Source organism: Rhodnius prolixus, unplaced genomic scaffold (genome assembly GCF_049639745.1).
Source record: "Rhodnius prolixus isolate KJV_2025 unplaced genomic scaffold, Rpr scaffold_4, whole genome shotgun sequence".
Classification (NCBI taxonomy): Eukaryota; Metazoa; Arthropoda; class Insecta; order Hemiptera; family Reduviidae; genus Rhodnius; species Rhodnius prolixus.
Window position 1 is genome coordinate 44,556,994 of NW_027411614.1, and position 17,723 is coordinate 44,574,716.

The 17,723-nt window shown below is 33.1% G+C and overlaps 2 protein-coding genes across 9 annotated transcripts in view; one reads left to right on the forward strand and one right to left on the reverse strand.

Moving 5' to 3' along the window:
- The first annotated feature begins 35 nt into the window (after positions 1-35).
- Positions 36-10,560, forward strand: LOC141455871 (mitotic checkpoint serine/threonine-protein kinase BUB1-like). Of its 3 annotated transcripts, XM_074131317.1 has the most exons (20): positions 43-313; positions 1,099-1,303; positions 1,408-1,601; positions 1,683-1,776; positions 1,851-1,902; positions 2,384-2,493; positions 2,625-2,688; positions 2,855-3,181; positions 3,313-3,527; positions 3,607-3,885; positions 3,977-4,095; positions 4,181-4,320; positions 4,759-5,970; positions 7,665-7,829; positions 7,924-8,090; positions 8,200-8,319; positions 9,174-9,301; positions 9,398-9,557; positions 9,646-9,752; positions 10,192-10,560. In XM_074131317.1, the coding sequence occupies exons 1-20, from the start codon at positions 282-284 to the stop codon at positions 10,367-10,369; spliced, it is 4,068 nt and encodes a 1,355-aa protein (XP_073987418.1). In that variant the 5' UTR covers positions 43-281; the 3' UTR covers positions 10,370-10,560. The 3 variants fall into 3 exon arrangements, with proteins under 3 accessions (XP_073987419.1, XP_073987418.1, XP_073987420.1); XM_074131319.1 differs by lacking the exon at positions 4,759-5,970 and having other exon boundaries at positions 64-313; positions 10,192-10,557; XM_074131318.1 differs by lacking the exons at positions 9,646-9,752; positions 10,192-10,560 and having other exon boundaries at positions 36-313; positions 9,384-9,526.
- A 951-nt stretch (positions 10,561-11,511) lies between these two features.
- Positions 11,512-17,723, reverse strand: part of GEFmeso (Guanine nucleotide exchange factor in mesoderm) — a 411,992-nt gene continuing 405,780 nt past the window's right edge. For 3 of the 6 annotated variants that reach the window (XM_074131321.1, XM_074131323.1, XM_074131325.1), the window contains 11 exons: positions 17,252-17,352; positions 17,030-17,146; positions 16,408-16,558; positions 16,135-16,296; positions 15,643-15,798; positions 15,464-15,559; positions 15,234-15,363; positions 14,837-14,991; positions 14,603-14,677; positions 13,741-14,486; positions 11,514-12,903 (listed from right to left, as the gene is read on the reverse strand). In XM_074131321.1, coding sequence (XP_073987422.1) covers positions 12,003-12,903; positions 13,741-14,486; positions 14,603-14,677; positions 14,837-14,991; positions 15,234-15,363; positions 15,464-15,559; positions 15,643-15,798; positions 16,135-16,296; positions 16,408-16,558; positions 17,030-17,146; positions 17,252-17,352 — 2,790 coding nt within the window. In that variant the 3' untranslated portion in view covers positions 11,514-12,002. Of the gene's footprint in view, positions 12,904-13,740; positions 14,487-14,602; positions 14,678-14,836; positions 14,992-15,233; positions 15,364-15,463; positions 15,560-15,642; positions 15,799-16,134; positions 16,297-16,407; positions 16,559-17,029; positions 17,147-17,251; positions 17,353-17,723 lie in introns of all 6 variants that reach the window. The other 3 variants (XM_074131320.1, XM_074131322.1, XM_074131324.1) reach the window with 3 other exon arrangements.

Below are 17,723 nucleotides of genomic sequence, written 5' to 3' on the forward strand. Positions count from 1 at the left end.
AAAGTAATTTATTAATTGCTTAATAATAATTGAATTTTAACACCTTATTTTTAACACTCTAACAAAAAAAGCGCCAAACAATGTGGCAGTGAAGTTGTAACTGAAACCAAGCATAACCATGGAATATAAACATTTAAATCACAATCGTATTTGTGTTCAATACTGAATTAATTTTGACGAACCAATTTTAAATACTGAGTACATTTAGTTATTTCAAATAAAAAATTAATAGTTAAAATCACTATAAAAACTAGAAGTTTACTGTGGCTTAAGCTTGGATAATGGAAAGAAAGGAAATTTATCGTAGACAACAGTGAGTACATTAAAAACTGTTCTTTCTATTATTCTCTTATATTGCTTAAAGCATGTTTTTAGAGGGTGGATTGTTTTTGAAAGTTTCAATTTATTAAAGGCAGTGGTACTGATTTTAATGATGTGGTTGTAACCCAGTTTTCCGGAGAAACCCGAGGAAGAACAGAGAACACAGAGCTATACTCCTGAATGACACCCTTACCCCTGACGGCTTCTTTATGTATACTAGAGAAGACTCTCCAGAATTAAAGAAACAAGATTCTAGAAGAGTACTTCCCCTTCGTTACCTGGTAATAAAACCCAGGCTTTTCAGCGAAGCCCTGGGGAGAGAGGGAATGAGCCAATTAGAAAAAAACAGTTTATACATCTCTGCCAAACAAAGGATTGCTCCCTCAAATAAAGGAAATCCGGCTTTCTAGGAATGTGTTAAGAAGAGAGGTTTGCACGATTGAGAATAGCCACGCTTTGGTGACGAGTCTTGTCTTTCAGTTGACTTCTCGGATTTTCTGAATTGATAACTCCGGAGGCTGTCTATGGAACTCCTAAAATGAGCGTAATTCCCACAGTTGGTGGTAAATATTCCGTGGAAACGCTCCCCAGATATTGTGAGAATAGCTCCTTCAAATTAGTGGGTCCTTGCTATCTAAATGTAGGAATAAAGGGGAAAACCATTTTGCTAAGCCCCTGTAGCATACATTTTTTTTATTTTTATTCTAAATTTGACCCATTTATGAATTTGTGAATAATTACTAAACAATTGCATTGAATTAAATGATATTCTCTTAGAGCATACGAACAAGAGTTAACTGCCTACACTGGAGATGATCCCTTAAATGTACGATATGAATTCATTACCTGGTTGGATGGAAATTACGGAAAAGAAAATGTAATGGATATATTCTTTCCTACTTTAGAAGATACGCTGAAATGTTTCTGGAATGTTGTACAATATCAACAGGATTCTAGATTCATTCAACTTCTAGTTACATATGTAAGTAGCTTGTTTATTTGATTTTTTCCAAACCCAATTGTGCGCTTCAGTGAGCAGATTAAAAATTAATACTGTTCTATATTTTTTATCTTATTTTTAAACAGATCACAATGCAGACAAATCCTACAGAAATGTATAAGTCAGTGTACGAAAAAGGGACTGGTATAGAAAGCCCTTTATTTTATTCCAGTTGGGCGGATGCTTATGTAAAGGGAGAAAATTTTAAGAAAGCTGATGAAATTTTCAATTTAGGACTCACAAAAGTTAAAGTTAAAAGTGAATTGGAATATTCTTACAAGTTAGTATATCATTATTGAAATACAATCTTCTTTAGACACTTATTTAATTATTAATTTTTATTTTTATTTCATAATTGTAGGGAGTTTTTGGTTTCTTTAGGAAAAAAATTTCTCCAGCGTATTGATTCTGATAACGTTCAAACTGTATGCCCAAAATGTTCTTGCAGTTCACAAGTAAGATTACTGATCTTCTTCTAAGTTTTATTTTCTACTAAATCCTTGTTTTAAATAATGTCTGTTTATTACAGAAAAATAAAACAAATTCATCCCATACTTCCAGTAATAAAGATGATGTCTTTGGTAAGTGCTTAATTCATCTACTTTGAAAAACATACGTGATAAATTCTAATAAAATGTTTTGTAAGTATTAGGTATATTTTAATTAACTCAAAGTATCTTTTTGAAAGAAGCAGTTTAAAATAGATTCTTATCAAAAATGTCTCTCTTTCGTTTATTGATTCAATAATGGTAAAATGAACCTTTAATTTCTCATTAATCCCATCTAAACAATCGTAGAAGGACTGAAATCAAAAATATTTTGACATGGAATTACCATAAAGTTTCGCCAAATTTTCTCGTGAGAATGAAGTGTTCTTTGAATGTGACTTTGCTTTCTGAGAAGCACTTTGTAAAAATACTTAATGAACGTTTAAATGGGATCCGAAACGAAGAGATTGTATAAAGATACTTTTCAAAAAATTTGCCTGGTCATTGACGAATAAAACTGCACTCAGAATATATGTTTATATATTATATAATATATATGTTAATTAAACTTCAGAATGGGCGTTAAATCCACTGAAAGTTGGCGAACCGGATAATTTTAAATGCCCATTGGTGGTTCCTGACCCACCTGATTCAAATAAAATACCGATGTATCCTAAATCCCAGGTTAGTTTAATTCATTTTAATTTACTACTTCTTGATAATCTTATCATTAAGATAGTAAGCTGTCTTGACACGATATTTTAATTTCCATTGGAAGTTCTGCGATATTTCTGACGAATTGTTTTTTGATTTAGGTTTATGTAGGTGATAAGGAATACAGTTTAGAAGAGATAATGGCAATATATTACCAAGAAAAATGTAAGTAATGAGATACTTTTACTTTTTCGAATAATTTGGATTTGAACTTAAAGAGAAGTAGATTACTTGGATGGCCTTTTTTTACGTAACGAATTCTACGGTCATTAGCGCCGCTATTTGTAATTATTATTGATTAAAATACTTGTGATTTTTTGTATTCCCTTAGTAAAACAAAAAGAAGCAAAAAATTCGACAAAGAATGAATTGGATAAGATAGAGATAAAGGGAGATGTTGTATTGAAACAGAATCTCCAGATGGAAGTAGATGAAAATCAAGAATGTATTAAGAAGATCGCGGGCCAAGAAAATGCAAATCTACATATTCCTGAGGATGTAGTACATAATCACATCACGCCACAAAAAAATTCAGCACCATTTCCAAAACCATTACTCTTACATGATTCACTTCATATATCACAGACTTCTTACACTGCCCATATGAAGGAAGCTATGAACGTTGTACAAGAAATGTGGAGCAGTCCTACACCTCCAGGTAATAGGTCTTGTACTCACTGGGTACATGTTTTTCTCATGCTTTTCCAAACCAATATTGGTTATATCCTGATTAGTCAATTGCTCTTCTTTGTCCATGTTTACTAATTAAAAATAATTTATTGCTTTAAGTGAGTACCACTGTAAATACAAGAAGTCGTACATTGTTCAAGAATAATGCAGCTGAACCACCACCAAAAGATTCCCAAATTAATAATGAGGACTGCGGTGTAGCTCAGATACCTTCAAGAAGCAATCACTTTGCTATATACACAGAAGAAGATGATCAGGACGAAAATTGTATGCCTACGCCTCAAGGATGTGCCATCAGACCTGATAAACCAAAAGTACTAAAATTTATTTTTTACGAGGAATTACAGGCGGTTAGTCATTTATTTTCAAAAATTAATTCTGATCAAATTGTAGGCAGTTACTTCTTTAAAAAAAGATACACTTCAGATGAGAAAACACAGTGGTAAAGGAAATGTACTCTCTGAGAGAAAGCCAAAAGGAAGTATTGAAAAATCAGATTTAGAGAAAAGACCAAGTACAAACAAAAAACAACTTCCGTTTTCTACGGCTATAGCGGAAGAAGATAAACGCAGTGAGATGTTAGCAATGAAACTGGGAGACATTTCAATTGCCAATCCTCCAATGCAACCGAATAGAGTAACTAATATTAAACCGCTTTTACCAGTTGATCCAGTAAGCACAAGCATTCTTTTATATTATTATTTTTTTGGTTGTTTGGCGTAACTTGACGATTAACTTGCATTAAATAATAATGTAATTTTAGGAAGATAATATTTCTGATGAGACTTGCAACACAAAAGCTTTTAATTTCTCACTTCCATCTTCAACACCGATACAAAATAAGAAATGTCATAGTACTCGTGTTAGCGTAGAATCACAAGGGTAAGTGTTAATTATACCAGAATGCAACATTCCCTACGGAGGGTACAATTTATTTATTTATTTCTTTAAAATGTCATTGTTTTAGTATTGTCGAGGAACAAATTATAAAATCTAAGAATCCTGGAGATCTGAGCATGATACTGGAGGCTAGCAAAGAAAGATATAGTAATTCTAGTAGCAGTAATGGGTGTGCTCTTCGTGGACAGTCAACAGCATTGCAGTCAGGTATGAACACTGGTTTTTCTTTCGGGTTGTTTTGGAAAGATCTTATAGCCTTTATAATAAGAACCTTGTCACTGAGACAAGTGTTTTTGGTGGTGGCATTATGATATAGTCTCGAATTTATTATATTTATTGGGATCTTTAAGGACAGTGGGTTAAGAAAAAAGGTCTGGTCTAACAAAAGAGAGTAATTTGTGGAGGCGCGAGAACTGATTCTTTGTGGAGTAGAGTAACCCACTTTCTTTTTCTATGTTTCCGGTAAAAACGCGTGAGATTGAAAGTCAACATGATTCCAATAATTTCTCTTACGAGCGATAGAAAAAGTAAAAATTTCCTTTAACCGTCCTTATCCATCCCATTCCCCCCTTTTTTTTTATTTATTTATCATATACCTTTTATGCTAAAATTATTTACGCTTGCTTTCTCTTTATTAATTTTCAGTTACTACCCATCAAGAATTCTGTTATCCATCAAACACTACACAAACCTTCCTAATATCCAATGTCACTCCAAGGGTTTCCATTTCAAAACTAATTCCCAAATTTTCACCTTTAGAAGAAAGTATTTATTCTATTAGTAATATGATGAATGAATTAAATATAATAGAAAATTTTATAAATGAAGAAAAGAAAAATATATATTTAGAATTATCTTTAACTGAAGAAGGAGATATTATCTATTCGAAGACTAAAGATCTATTTGCAATGCAAAATCTCCGTATTAATGAAGAATTCACTAATGTCAGTAGCATCAAAGAAACTAAATTTAATGAACTTGTCAATATAACTAACTTAAGTAATTCTCCGTGTAAGTATGGCGCAAATAAAACATCAGAAGTTTCACTCAATGGATTTGAAGAGAGATCGGTCAAATGTGTTGAAAAAATCGTTAAGCCATTAATTTCATCAATAAATCCAGGAGCCCAAATAATTTTTGATGAATTTAAACATCATAATAAACCTAGAACTCGTTCTTCATATAAAAAAAACTTTGATAACAGCTTCATAAAATGTAATAATAAATTAAAAGAAATCGTAATAGAAAAACCTGATGAAAATGACGAAAATATTAAATCAAAAAAGAAAGGAAGAGTTAAGGCTCAATCAATGCTTTATCTTAAGGTAAATGACCATTCCTTACCTAACCGACGACAAAGTTCTTTGGAACTTCAGATGGTGAATAGAAAACGAACTGATCTCATGAAAATTGGTGTAAATGAATGCGACAGAAACACTGATGATACTGATCTGAAGACTTCAAATATTACTACTAGGTCGTCAACCAAAAAAATTTCAACTAGCAGTAACACTAACGTTGAAATGGTAAAATTGAAAACAGTAAAGACAAACTTATTAAAAGAGATCAATCAAACACCACCCAAGAATCATGAACAAGTTAAAAGCAAAGTTAAAACGAAATCTAAGAGTTCATCTAGTATCAGCCAAACTAAAAAACCATTAGGGCGACAAAATAGAAAGAAATCAAATAAAGAAAATATTGTAATAGTTCCCGCTTTAGGTGGATTATCAATTGGTGAAGCAAGCACCAGTTCAAGTTATTTTGAAAAACTGCCTAATGAAATCACAGAATTAGATGTTAAATTTAACCGAGGGAGGAGAAGATCTAACAGGTTGCTTAACCAGTTAAAGAAAGGTAATTTTAAAAAAGCGATTACAAGAATTGTATTTGGGAGAAAAACGTAATTTTTAGGTGAAACGATTTTCATTATGAATTTTTTTCCAACTTCAATAAATTCAAATTTAATTTTTAGGGGGAAAAGCCTAAATTCAGTAGATCCATGTTGGTTGTTTAGAAGTTTCTACTTTTGCCCCTAAATAATTGTATTCGAAATAAAATAATAAATAAATATTTGCTTTTGTTAATCTTTATTCATTTTGAGAGAGTAAATGTCATTTAATTTTCTACCACTTCAACTGATAGTCGAATTAAGTTTAATACCTACAATTTTTTCGCCCGTAAAACTATTTTTGTATGAAAATTCGTTGGCCTTTCTTGTGTCAACAACATACCTCCTCATCCGGGTGCCAGATCATTTAGGTATTTTATGAAATGAGAAGGTGGTTAGTTTGGCCTAATTAGATGCCTCTGTTATTCCCTAATTTTCCGATCCTGCTGGCATATTGAACTCGGTGAATTGCCTGCCGGCATTTGAAAAATTCTAGTTAGAGCAAATTAGTACAGATTATGAACCTTTATGGGGCGAGAAAATTAGTTACAAGAACTTTGGCCAGAATAAGTTGAAGGTGAAACAGTTTAGGGTTATTGTCGCATTTGTTCGGGCTGCTGTAAAATTTATTAGTGGCTCAAATCCCAGACAAGAATTTTGTCGCTAGACGCCAACCGATTGAATTGCCAGTTATTTTTCTTTGAGATAGCCCAGAAAGGCTTTGAATCGCCCCCAGATAATTTAGTGCTAGTTGGTAAGGCACTAATCGACGAGTAGGTGGCAAACAATGGTATCCAATGTTGCCAAGATTGGCAGCTTCTTGCAAAGTTTTAACAACTCACTTATTGTTCACCTTAAACTTATTAGGTAGTATCACCATTATTACATTTTTGGAACTATTCTTCTCATTCGGATACAGTACAAATAGCGTCCTTACACAAGTTAACATGGTAGTATTAGATAATCACCTACCTGCCATTAAAAGTGCTTCTCATAATAAGGACAGAGGGAAAGTGTAGTACGCTTTCTGATGTTCTACAAACACCATGAAGACTTCACGGAGATGGATCATTTATCTCTGCAAAAGAATGTAGCGTTACAGAAAGCGCAGCAATAAGCTTGTAATTGTGTGTGCATTTGTAAGTAACTTTTAAGCTAGATTTGTGCTAGTTGTCCTAAAACTAAAATAGATTACATTTAGAACTAATCTAAATGTATTTTATAATTTTGAGAGAGATAGAACAAACTTTGTTAATGTGGAGAAAGCCACAAGAACGGTACCAAAAATAGATATGTTCTGGATTTATTCTGATTTAGGATAAAAAGTAAAGTTGCTATTGATGAAAAATGCAGATCCATAAGAACTATCTGTACAGTTTTTCTGTTCAATTCACTGATTCTTATTACATTTTCAGCTAAGTTTTTTAGGAAAGAAAGAACTTATGAAGTTTTGAAGATAAATATTCAATATTTAATAATGTACTTTTGAATTATAATGCTGGAATTTAGAATGCTGTAAAGTTTTGGTTTCTATTAATTATTCGTAGATTTAGTTACTAAATACTGGATTATTTTTCCATCCCAGAGTAAATATTTAAAGAATTAGGTACTAACTATTTATAAAAATCTACTTAAAAATTTTAACTTATTTTACTTTCAGATATTGCAAGTAAGGGCATTGTCTACGAACAAGATATAGATCCGTTTTGTCCAAAACTTTTAGAAAGATTGCTAAATAGCATAAATTTTCCACAATCGCATCATGCGGAAAATTATTTCGTTTCAAATAATTCACTCCCTCAAATTGCGAAATCATTACAATTAGGTTGGTTATTTATAAATATGTTTCTTTTTTTTGTTTAAAATGAAATTATTGTAAATTATGAGTTTTCTAATTTCTTTTTCTTTGCTTGTATAAGGAAATGAGGTTTACACAGTAGCTGGTGACATTGGTAAAGGGGCGTATGCTAGAATTGTAAAAGCTACTGTAAAAAATAGAATGTGTGCATTAAAAGTGGAAAAACCTGCTTGTAAATGGGAACTCTATATTTGTAGGGAAATTCAGAAAAGAGTTGCTGCTTCAGCGGTGAGTGAAAGAAATTTTATCTTGTAATTTACTTCAATTATATGCTCAGTGTCTTCTACATATTGCCACTGTTCTTACTTGTTTTAATTATATGTAAAAATCTTTTCAGAAAACTTGTTTTATGGACGTTAAAAATGCTTATATATTTAATGGAGGCAGTATACTGGAAACAGAATGGGCACAGTATGGTACTTTATTGAATGTTAGCAATCAATACAAAATTGCAACTGTGAGTTTAAATAATTACTTTTGGAAAAAAATAACAAACAAAATTAATGCAATTTTATTGTAGAGTTTGGAAAACAGTTTTGTTATCAAATTACTGGTTCATGAACTTCTCCTGTTTCTGTTCATATTAAGAGAATCTGGTAAAATTTTCGAAATTAAATTTTTATAGGTAATACAAGTATTGTGGGACCTCTACCCGAAAAAGTGGTTTATTATTATCTCGTGAATGTGTACAAAAACTAAAGTATCTCAAAACCGAACAATTGCAAGAAGTGGTGAAAATCTTAGAATGTTTAATTTTTCATATATGTGTACGTTAAAATAATTTTCACTTTAATTTTAAGCTTTGTCTTAAATTGATGGTATCTCAAATATTTTCTCGGCTAAAAGGGGTTGCCAGAGTGGGACATTTTGAGAAGTTTTGGGCTAGAGTGGGTGCTCGTAGGTTCGTTTTACCTAATGTCCCTTAACCCCGTTATTCAGCGATGTGGGGAGCTCTGAACTAGTGAGTAGTCATTCCATTTCTTAGATGATGTAAAAAAAAATCCCGAAAATGGGCTTCAAAACAATTTGGAAAACTTAGGGAACAAAGTAGAAGTGTATATTTAGCGATAATCAGCCACATAAAGAAAAAAACTTACGTTTTTGTCTGTTATCGCATTCCACAAATTCGAATCTATCTCCAATTATGGCAAAACAGTAACAAGAAACTAACAAACTTCTACCATGAAAGTAAAAAGTGGTAAAGGCAACTAAGGGAAAAATAGCGTGACAGTTCATTTTCAAAATAATTTATCCTGGCATTAGCCTCGTTATTTAATATATTCATAACTTTTTATTTTTTTGAATTTGCAGGGAAAACTTTTGGATACCCCAATAATATTGCATATCGCTATTGAATTGATTGATATAATCGACTACTTACATCAATGTAATATTATTCATGGCGATATAAAACCAGATAATTTTGTTGTCAGATCTTTGTAAGTTTTTGTTTTTTTTTATCACGATTCCATATTTCTATTTGTTTCTTTATCTTTTCTTGCTAATCTATTAAGAATAAAGGTTATTTTTTCCAGACCGAGTTTAAAGGAAACACGAACTTGTATACAGCTAATAGACTTTGGCCGGAGTATAGATATGCGATTACTTCCAATTGGTACGCAGTTTACTACAGTAGTTAAAACTGAAGGTTTTACATGCTGTGAGATGAAAGATCGAAGACCATGGACCTATCAGGTAGGGTTAAACAAATCAAATTTTGACTATTCGTGGAGATTTTACATTGTGTTAGCAGAATAAAACTTACTTTGATTTCCATTTGCAGACAGATCTATTCGGTCTACTTTCCACCGTCCACTGTTTAATTGTAGGTGAATATATGACGGTAGAGAAGAAGGATAATGAATGGAGATTACATAAACAGCTTCCAAGGTAACTAACTCTAAATTTGGACATCAGTGCGATGGTTTCTAGACCTTCCTTTGTATTCAGACCTTTATTTTATTGTAATTTGTCGCTTAAATGAGTAGATTCTGTTACAAAAAGAAAAAAAAAAAGGATTTATTGCAGAAATTGTAGAGTGTTGCCTCTTAATGCATTAAATAATTAAGAAAATCTTCCAGAATATTGAATAGTAGTTATGTAGAACACGTTCAATCTTCTCTTAACACTACGAAAATGAAATTTCTCTGAAACGAAACAAGTTGAAAAGACTAGTTGCGGAGCTACTTTTTGAAGGTTGCAAAATTGAAACTGACTTTTTACTGGGTTGCTTTTCAAGATAAAAAACCAATTGCATCAACTAATTTCTCTCATGAAATTATTATTATTAATTGATAAATATTTTAATGTATACTGCGTTTATTTTCAGGACGGTGCGTAAACTATGGGATCCCATATTTTCCAGTTTACTTAATATAGAATCTAGTGACAAACTGCCCAGTTTGGTTGCGATAAAAGCAGTACTTCAAGAAGCGTTGAATTCGAAGGATAAATTTTTATTAACGCAAAATTATAGAACACTAGAGAATATTTTTAAAGGAAAATGAATTGTGAAAAAATTCACTGATATTTTTTGAAATATTTAAGTAATTAAGCTCTGTATTTTAAAGAAGATAGTTATCCAGGATGTACATTAAGATTACTCTTTTAAATGTAAGATAAATATTTCAGAAGTAATAACTATCGATCTAGTGAAATATTGTAAGAAAAATTTTTAATAAATGAAGTAATAATAATGTTAAATTGTACTTAATGAAATTTCCAATGTCCAAAACGTAACTGATTGGCTTCATGTGCATTGTTGTTTGTTATGCAAGTTTCTTTTCCAATTAGCTACTACCATTTGATGGTGCTGGTACTCTGTATTTGTGCGATTGAGGGCAATCTTAGGTGTATTTTACGTTTTGAGGCAGTTCATGGGTGCGAACAAAAAGATACAAAAAACCTTACATAGAAAACTGAACTTTATATTTTGGAATGGGTTCTGTCAGGGTAGTCGTCTGGTAAACTAACCGATGAAAATACATCAACGGAAATACGATGTTACTTACAGGGATTTTTCACTTTTAGATTTTATCGAAAAAATTTTAAACCTTGTAGTATATATTCATTTTGAATATCATGATTGTATGCAATGATAATTTGATAAGGAAAGGATTACTGTATAGGTTAGTGCACTGGACTCTCAAGCGATGATCCTGTGTTCAAGTTCTGATAGCTCTAAGATTTCCTCTTTCTAGATTCACTCTACAGTATTGCCAGTAACGGGAGAACCTTGATCGATGGCCAGCAGTGCACTGAATAAAGCTCAGGGTGCCAATAACAGACTTCCCTACAGTGTATTGCAGAGATGTTTCTACCTAGAAAGTTAAAATCTAGCACGCTTGGATTCAAACCTGGGCACTTCGGCTTAGAGTTCACTGCATTACCAGCACCTAATCCCTTCCTTTCAAAATGTAATAAATTTTGTGTTTAAAAAAGAGAACCATACATACAACTATCAGCAAAATAAGGTTCTTCAGGTTTGTTAAGATAAGTTCGAAGTTTTGTTTTAACCCCTCTTCTTCTGCAGTCTAAACGAACAATAATAAAATATTAGTTTATTTAAAAAATAAATAAATAGATTTTTGGAATAAAATTTCTTTATTTACCAATACATTAGTAGAAGTAATATATTATGGAAGTATATCACTTGAAATAATTTTAAGTGCTAATTGTTAAATGGAAAAAATTAAGAGTAATCTCTTAAAATAAAGCCGAAAGCACATTAAAAGAATTCCAATATTTTATTTTTTAATTTAAAAAAGTCTTTGTACTGAACATATATTAGAAATTCATTTTCCTTAATAATTACGTAAATTAATTTATACAAAATAGGTAATCAAGATGCCTATTTACAAATAAAAATTAAAAGATAAAAAAGTCGTAAAAAATGGGAAAAATCAACGGAATTTGTCTAGTGTAGTAAATATAAATAAATCTGCTACTTTCATTCTGTTTTTTACCATAATTTAATTATTTGTAATAATATTGTCTTATCCCTGATTATTTATTTATTTTTGTTCAATTATGCTAAAAGATATTGGTGTTTTAATTATATACAAATTATTATACAAACATCGCAAACTTTCAGACGTTCAATGATAAATATTTATAGAAATACTTGTCGTTAAGAATAGGTTAGGTTGATTGTTCTCCTTGAATTTTGCCGATTACATGTTTCACCCAACCTTTAGGCGTACTTGTTTCAATTACTGTAGACGCTACCGAACTAGAATCGTATTCGTCTTCCAATCGGTCGGGAGAAGAAGCATCCTGTGAAGGACTGTTCAACGGCGGCGATGTCCTAATTGGAAAATTCAGTCGATTTCTTAGATTTGGTGGCTTGTCCGGCACTGGAGGTGGTATCTTCTTCGTGATACTTGGAATGGCGGCTTTGGCTATTTGCTCAAGAATTTCTTCAGGATCGCTAAAAACAGCGCTATCTCTACAAATATCGCCGGCCATAACCGTTTCAATAGCTTCAAAAGAACGTTCATAAAACGAATCAGCAGAACCGTCACTATCTCCGCCAGCTGTCTCCTCTGATTTGGCTCCGCTCCTTTGGTGTGTACCAGACGCGTACCCAGAAGAAGATGTAATATTGGAGACTAGAGACAGCACAGAGTATGGCCTAATGCCCAGCAATGAAGCAGCTTTCTTAGACTGTGTTATATTCGGAAACAATGTTCTGGGATCTGCATAATCTGAAGTTTCATTACCATGGGCTATCCTGGCCCCAAGCGCAGAGCTGCCTTGTTTGTACGTGGGCAGCGAAGATTCTTCACTTTTTTTCTGTTTGAATGTTTTTGTGATGGCGTTCATTAGTTTGTTAGTTCTGTGCTCTTGGTCTAATTGATCAAGATGTTCCGAACTGAGCACTAAACTGGCTAATTTATTACTGACCGTAGACATTACTTGCCTTAATGTAGCTTTGGTCAAACTAGGCCGGTAGATTCTGTACTCAGGATGTATATTTAAGTGTTGGGTACTAGCGTCCGGCGTGGATTCTTCTTCTGTCGTATCATCTGGAAGTGGAAACCTGGAAACAAATTATAATAAGATAATAAAATACTTGGGCAAACTCGTTTAGAAAATAGGAACAGTTAGTTTATATAATCGGTGGTCTAAATACCGCAGCCAAGCAAGAGAGGCTTATTACGTTGGTCTCTTGAAGGTTCAGAAAGAGTAAAGTACAGCATTTTTTGGCAAAGGCCAAAGATATCTGATATTATAAACTAGCGAATGCATTATAATCATAAAGATATATGAGGCTGTCTTTATTTAGGACGCTGTGCTCTAGGTGGATCTGTGCAGCAGATTCCTTTAGTACTTTTGGATTTTTCCGTCTTACGATGTGTCACTACTCTTTGAAATTGCACTCCTAAAGAAGTGCCTTCTCACATAATTATTGTCATTATGGTTCGTTGATAAAAAGTTGAACCTTACGTTGTGAAAACAACCCAAATATCCATTGTGAAAAGGCTTTAAAAGACTTAATCTTGCACCAATACGGCAAACCATGGCAACAACAACTGAAACCGCTTTATGCAATTTTTAGGGATCCTAATTTAACAGTTTACATAAAGGATCAGTGATGCACAGCTTTACGCAGCTTTATGTTTGCTGCTTGTTAAAAACAATTGCATCACAATTTTAGATAATCACATACTGAATAGAGTTCTAAAACTCTATTCATATTTTAAATGAATTAGTTTAAAGCATATTTTCTCGCGAGTAAAGCCAGACTAATGCTTTACCGCAGATTTAAGTTGAACTGGAAGGTAAGCGAACCTTATACTAAATTAAGGCTAAATATTACATTAAGCTTCTAATCGAAGGATGTGGAGGACTGTTTTTTTTTAAAAAAAATAGTTACCTGTGCCTGGTGAATGAATCTCGTTGCTGGGAGTCGCAGTAACGTTGCATGTCTTCTAAATTAAGTTCATGCGCTTTGTCAGAGGCAATGGTGAATGGGCGGTCCGGTGAAATCCTCGCTCGCACAGACCAATCGGGTGTACCCAGCTGGAAACCCCGAGGCAGTGAGCCAGCCTTGTGACTAGTAGGCGATGCAAGATGTTGTCGTTGCTGTTTAAGCCATACTGCTGGCGATGTGGGTCCTCCAGTGTCCATAAAGGACACCCGACTGGCAGAAAGAGAGACTTCTGGAGAGCTGACAGCTTCGCAGGCTTCATTAGTAAACGATTGCGCTCTCTTCAGACCGCTTTCCCAAACGTCCTGCAAATTATCATAGTCACCATCCCTTTGGGTGACCGTTAAACTTCTGCTGGACCGAGAACCAACCAATCGATTGTTACAGCTTTCTTCTTCATCTTCATCTTCGCTTGTCTCTACTCCCAGGCGTCCGTGTTGCCTCCTGCTGGTTATCTGTCGCTGTTTCTTTAATACTCTTTGGAATTCTTTATTTTGCATCAACAGTTGGCTTACTATTTCCTCCAGAGTTTTCTTTTTCTCAACTTGAGGTGATGGTTGTTCAGATAATTCAGCTTCAGAACCATGCAGTTCAGATCCGGCCTCTGAACTCTGTTCTTCCGTGGGGAGAGAAGTCAACTCTTGTGGGTAACAGTCAGGCTCCGACGACTGCCGAGAGCGTCCACACTCATCCTGTAATAAAATTCAGTCTGAATGTATAAAATGGAAATTATAAGATTGCAAAAATTAATAAATAAGAAACGCCAGATTGAGCTGGGTTGAATAAAAACCAATCAATTTTAACATACCAATTTACTTTCAGTGGACGCTAGACTGTTATCCTCACTCTGAGATTGACTTATTCTTCTTAAACGCTGTTGAGCCTAGAAATATTGAATCATTAAATTTCTATAAGAAATGAAGTATTTATTTGCAATCAGTAATCTGCAGAAGAGATAGTAAAACTAGTGTGATAAGAGTTCTTCCAGAAGTTATTCATCAAAACATAGTTATAGCGAAAATGAAAAGCGATATCACTTTACCTTAAGGCACGCAGAAATATCAGACTTTCTACTTCTGGTCCTGAGCCTAGCTCTAAGACCAGTTTCAGACTTTCTTCTCTCTTGCTTCCTCCTTTCTAGATATTCAGGAGCCGAATGTTGTCTTTTTGGTGTAGCTCGCTCGGCCATTATTTCGTCTGTTTTAATATAAACAGAATTTTAATGAAATTCGTTCAAAATGCAAGTAAAAAAATCAAACTTCCATGGGAGTTAGTATCTCAAGGGTATAGGATAATAATTGTGAGCTTGCACTTGTAAGTTGGAGGTTAAAAAGCTGCGGGTAACCACTAATTTTTAATTTTTAAAAAAAAAGTTAATAGTAAAATATGTGCTTTGCAAAGTCTACCTTAAAAAATTATTTATTACTTTTTAAACCTACCGTCAGTTCTATTTTGACCAAGTTGCATTACTAGTTGTCTTGCATGAGATGGGATTACAGCATTATAATTTTCAAGAATAACTCTCTTCAACTGAAGTGTCCATTCTCGCTTTTGATCTAAATTACGAGCCTGGAACATAAAAATAAAAGAAACGTATCAATGATAACCACCAAATATAAAATTAAGTAAACATTAGTAAACAATGGGCAATTATAAGAGTTCAAGTTACCTGAAGAGTGTACTGATGTCTAGGATTATCAAAAGGAATCACATGGAAACTTAACGGTTCCCCAGGTACACTCTCTATTAGCATCAAATTAGAGCACTGTGATAGAAAAATAATACATTAGGAATACCATTTGTAATTTGCTTAGATACCAAAGTACTTAATTATAAAAAGAAATCTACCATAATGTGAGCCTTATATCCCAGAATGCCTTCTTCTTTTTTCTTAGTAATTAGTAGGATTTTATCAAAGAGAAAAGCATGTCGCAAAGCTTTAGCACCGGACATCCTGAATGTTCCTTCAGCACACAACTCTCCAAATGTTGTTAAATCTTCACCCTGCAATTACGTTGTAAATTTTATTTTCCTTAACAACTATAAATTTAGAAACTTAAATTAATATTCAGTTATATTTTACGACCTTTTATTTGAACATGCCAGAAAGTAGTGAATTAAAAGATCTATATAATAAAGAGTAGCAAAACAAATTGTTTGCGAGCATTGAACTTCAATTGACATCTAGTCCAAATTAAAGTATTACTAGTGCTAGAACTTCTGGAATAGTTCTCACAATGAACTGATTTTAAGTTTTAGCAACACATATGAAAGACATTAAGAAATGAAAGGGGCAGATCTAAAGTGGGAGTTGGATAAATTGAAAAAGGCGATACTTACTTGCCAACCGAGAAGAAGACTCTGTATTTCCTGCACTCGGACTGCATGCTCATGTTTTCGTTTCATATCGTTGATATGATGCGCTATTGCAGTCATAGTGGACAATGCATCTACAATATCTCCATATCCTTCTGCATCGGCCGCAGAATTCCTTACAATATTCTAAAAATAAAATAACGTATTTGTCAAACAACAATAAGTTAATTTACAAAAATGGAAACATTTTATTTATTTAAAATGAAATATGGGACCAGCACTATTTTTTGCACTTACCTGTAGAAGCAAATGGTACTTGAGTATCCTCTGTACAGGTTTCAGAAGGTAAGATCCTAAAGGCAGTTTGTGCTGTAGTGCCGATTGTCTTTCTCTAAATAATCTAACAGTATTTTCTTGGCGCATTAATTCAGTAAGTACACTAACTGTCCTGTAACAAAAATTAACATATAAGTACCATATTCACGATAGAAATGTTCTCTATCCCTTGGCCTGGGTAAACGAAGTTTTACGTTCAAAAAACATTAATAACTTCAAAGACAAAATGTACCTAAAAGAAAGTATCCCAATCTAAGAAATAAAAACAACCTAACGTTTCTTCTGATTAAAATAAATAGTCAAACAATTTTAATTACTATTTTTTTTTTTTTTTTTTTTTTATGATTTAAGGCGCGTCAACATCCAAGGTTATTGGCGCCCGGAGCTTTTTTCAGTGCACTGCCGGCCTCCGGACAGTGTTCTCTCGTTACAGACAACACTGTCCATCACCGGACAGTGAGCTGTAAGAAGCTCCTAGGAAGAAAAAATCTAAGGGTCAGCTGCTGGATTCGAACCCGGGACCTCCGCGTGGGAGTCCAGTATGCTAACCTATTAAAATACTATTAAAATAAAAACAAGATACCTTGGATAATTGGTACAATAATCCGTATAGATAGAGAAACCAGAATTATTTTTGACAAAAACTCTGGCTACTTTTACAGGATCTAAACCACATTGCTCCAACTCTCTGAAGAAAGTGCTAAAAATAAAAGAAAAATATTATTTAATTTTAACTAAGTTAAAAATAATGTTTAAATATGTACAATCAAAACTTCAGAATTTTTCAAGAACATTTGTAACTTACCTATTAAAAGTGTATATTTGTCTTAAATTTCCAAATAAGTCGGCCATTTGATTCTCTGTCAGATCACAATCTGGATTCCCTTCCCATCGTTCCAAATAACCCTGGAAAAAAAAAAAGAAATGCAAGTCAGCAAAAGTAAGCTACAGTTTTCCACTGTGTACTGAGATCATCAAACTACTTATTATAATGTTAAGCGTAGTCCTCTGTTCGAATAACGACTCACTTTTAACGATAAGCCGTAACTATAAACGAAAAATACTACGCACACATTCTAATTTTAACTATTATCTGGGATAATTAAAACCAACTTTTTATTGTTTACTATCAAATTACCCCTTTGTAAATAAAACTACAGCTAGTAGTAATGTCCCTTAGGGATCTTATTTACTAAAATAATTATAACACCAAGTATTTTAAAGCTATAAAGAAAAAACTAAATAAATAAAAACACCATTGAAGAGAAGATGGGACA

Coding starts and splice junctions, on each gene's coding strand:
- LOC141455871 (XM_074131317.1), top strand. CDS start 282: ATGGAAAGAAAGGAAATTTATCGTAGACAACA. Junction 5,971..7,664: donor GCTTAACCAGTTAAAGAAAG/GTAATTTTAAAA, acceptor TTTTACTTTCAG/ATATTGCAAGTAAGGGCATT. Junction 8,091..8,199: donor AAAGAGTTGCTGCTTCAGCG/GTGAGTGAAAGA, acceptor AAATCTTTTCAG/AAAACTTGTTTTATGGACGT.